General features: G+C 39.4%; 1 protein-coding gene across 1 annotated transcript in view; it reads left to right on the top strand.

Moving 5' to 3' along the window:
- The window catches only part of LOC138059692 (arrestin domain-containing protein A-like), a 42207-nt gene that overhangs the window by 24592 nt on the left and 15115 nt on the right, over positions 1-2500 (top strand). The window contains exon 7 of the mRNA XM_068905303.1: positions 2396-2492. Coding sequence (XP_068761404.1) covers positions 2396-2492 — 97 coding nt within the window. The remainder of the gene's footprint in view (positions 1-2395; positions 2493-2500) is intronic.

Genomic DNA, 2500 nt, shown 5'->3' with positions numbered 1-2500 from the left:
AGAAAACAATTTATTATATCTTGAGATCAAGCCATGAAAACATATTTTTTAAAATTTAGCTGGCAGTAGAGTATCAACCATAAGTCTTATTATGCTGTTTTAAAGGTCACAGTTGTACCTGATGGAGCCAATGGCCAAGGGAGACAACGCCTTCCAAATACCTTGCAATTTCAATCTTCATATCATGCAAAAAGGGAACTAAAGAATAATAATTAGTCTTATTGTAAAAAAAACAAGATTTACTTCTGCTTCATTCTTACTCCACAAAGTCGATTGGAAAGTTTACTGCAGTCTCAATTAATAAAATTATTATAATTAATATATAGATTTAGCCAAGCCTAAAAGCGGAGCTCCCGTTTCAAACCCCAGAAAGCACTATAGTGTATGTGGAAATAATCATGCTTCTGCATAAAGTACAAAATTAATCGTCCGCAGTGTATACAGTTTACACTGAACAAACACCACTGAGCTGACAGCAGTAAACAAACAAGTCTTGCGAACATTAAGCAATAATTTTAATCAACAACTAAAACTGAAATTACATGCACGGTAATCTCTTTCACAACATTTTCTGTTTGACTGATAGTCTTTACAACTTCTCTCTTCAGTTTTGAACAACAGCAAAAATCTTACTAATTAAAAAGTCAAGCTAAAGCGTAGTAATTCGCTTACTTTACTGCAATTTCACAGTCAAACAAAGCAGCTCACGACCGGACATCCATTTCACACAAAAAGCCTATAAATGTGATTGTTGAAATATGCCAGAAATTCTGTCAACACGGAATTGTAAACGTTTCAGGCCTTTTTCGTTTTTTTAGCGAGTTTTACAAAATTATGTGAGGCAGCGAGGCTTTACCTGAAAGCCAAACGTAGTAAAGTAGTATTTTGTCTCTGACTCTATTTCTCTCAGCTTTACGGTGCCCTTTTCTGCTCCTTAACCTTTATCCCATTGCTCTTCATTAATATGGTTTCCCTCCAGAAAAACGCGGGTTGCCAAATGCAACGCTGCCACGTGATTTCCCTTCAACGAAAATTGCCTAAACACTCCCGTCCCCCGAGGTTGCCCTGCCTCCCCACCTCCACCCCAACAATCTGTACGCACGGGCGTACGTGACGTCATAACCAAAATTTCTCGCATGGGTAGATTTCCCAAAAATTTTTTACCCATTGTGTTTCGCTGGCGCGCGCTTGAGCTCTGCTATTATTTAGCATGACACAGTCAATTTACTAAATATGTACTAGGTATTTTCCTTGGATTATGGGCACCATTGTTTACAGATGCAAACAACTTTAGATCGAATATTTTCGTAATAGGTGTTGTTAAGGTCTCGGTAAAGGTAAACTTGGGCGTCTCGCTCAAATTTCTTGTTTTTGCAAATCTTGAATCGGTAGGCCGTGAAGTATATAATTTTCCCAAAAAAAACATTCTGGAATTGCCGAAAGTTAATTTAAAAACATCCAAAAATCGCTTTTCTTTGTGTCCCACCATGCATAATAAATGTTTGACGTATGTCAATCACACGTGAAAGGATCTGGTGTCAATGGGCCATTTCCGAGTTGCTGTTTGTCTCTGTTTCGAAGTGAGTCTTTGTGCTCAACTATTGTAAGGGAAATGAGTTTGATTTGCAGAAGATTACGTAACTAATTTCCATTTGAATGGTTGTGCACCAGGACTCGCTTTGAAACTGAGGCATGCAGCAACTCGGAAATGGGCTATTGACAGCCTTCACGCGCAATCTGCTACCTTAGCATGTGCCTGAACGTTGATTGGCTCAGCATAATTGGCTTTTTAAGAAGGGGGTGCATTCTCGTCACCAGAGCCACAAATTGGCTATTGAACCCGCTTACGGCGCCTGCTCACTCCTCATGCTAACTTAAATTCACCAATTAGAGACGCTTGTGATTGTTCGTCACGAGAACCAATGAGAAGACCCTTTGTTTCAGGGTTCCCAGAGCTCTTCTCCACCTCAGTTAAAAGAAGAGCTGTGGGGTCGAGATTGGTACGGGGCGGAGATAATTATTCAGCAGACCGTGAAATGCGTTTGAAATCTTTAAGCTTGATTTCCTAAGGCTTCATTTCAACGCCAAAATTTCAACTTCTCCAGATAAAGAACTTTTTAAGCGCATTGGCTAAATCAGAATCAGATAAGGTCTTACCATCACGCTCGAATGAGAGGTGAGTGGACTTCTCAGATCTACCAGATATCTTATTAGCTATCCCCACCGCTTACGGCTGTCATCTTTCTTTAGATCTTGTACTTTGGTTTGGTAAAAAGATCGTTTGCGTTCAGCGATCATCTTCTGGCGGGAGCTCCGCTTTCAGGCTTGACTAAATCTATATATGATGCATTGTTTGTTAACCAGAGTAAAGTTAGCATTTCTTGGTTAATTCAAGGCTGGACAGGAAAGTTTACACATCTGGAGAAACAGCTGTGCTTCATGTTGATGTTAAAAATAACTCTAATGTGGATATTGATTCGTTCATTGTCAAGGTAATTTC

Source organism: Montipora capricornis, chromosome 8, assembly GCF_036669925.1.
Source record: "Montipora capricornis isolate CH-2021 chromosome 8, ASM3666992v2, whole genome shotgun sequence".
Taxonomy (NCBI): domain Eukaryota; kingdom Metazoa; phylum Cnidaria; class Anthozoa; order Scleractinia; family Acroporidae; genus Montipora; species Montipora capricornis.
The sequence above is the reverse complement of the archived record's forward strand: the minus strand, read 5'-3'. Positions and strand labels throughout refer to the sequence as shown.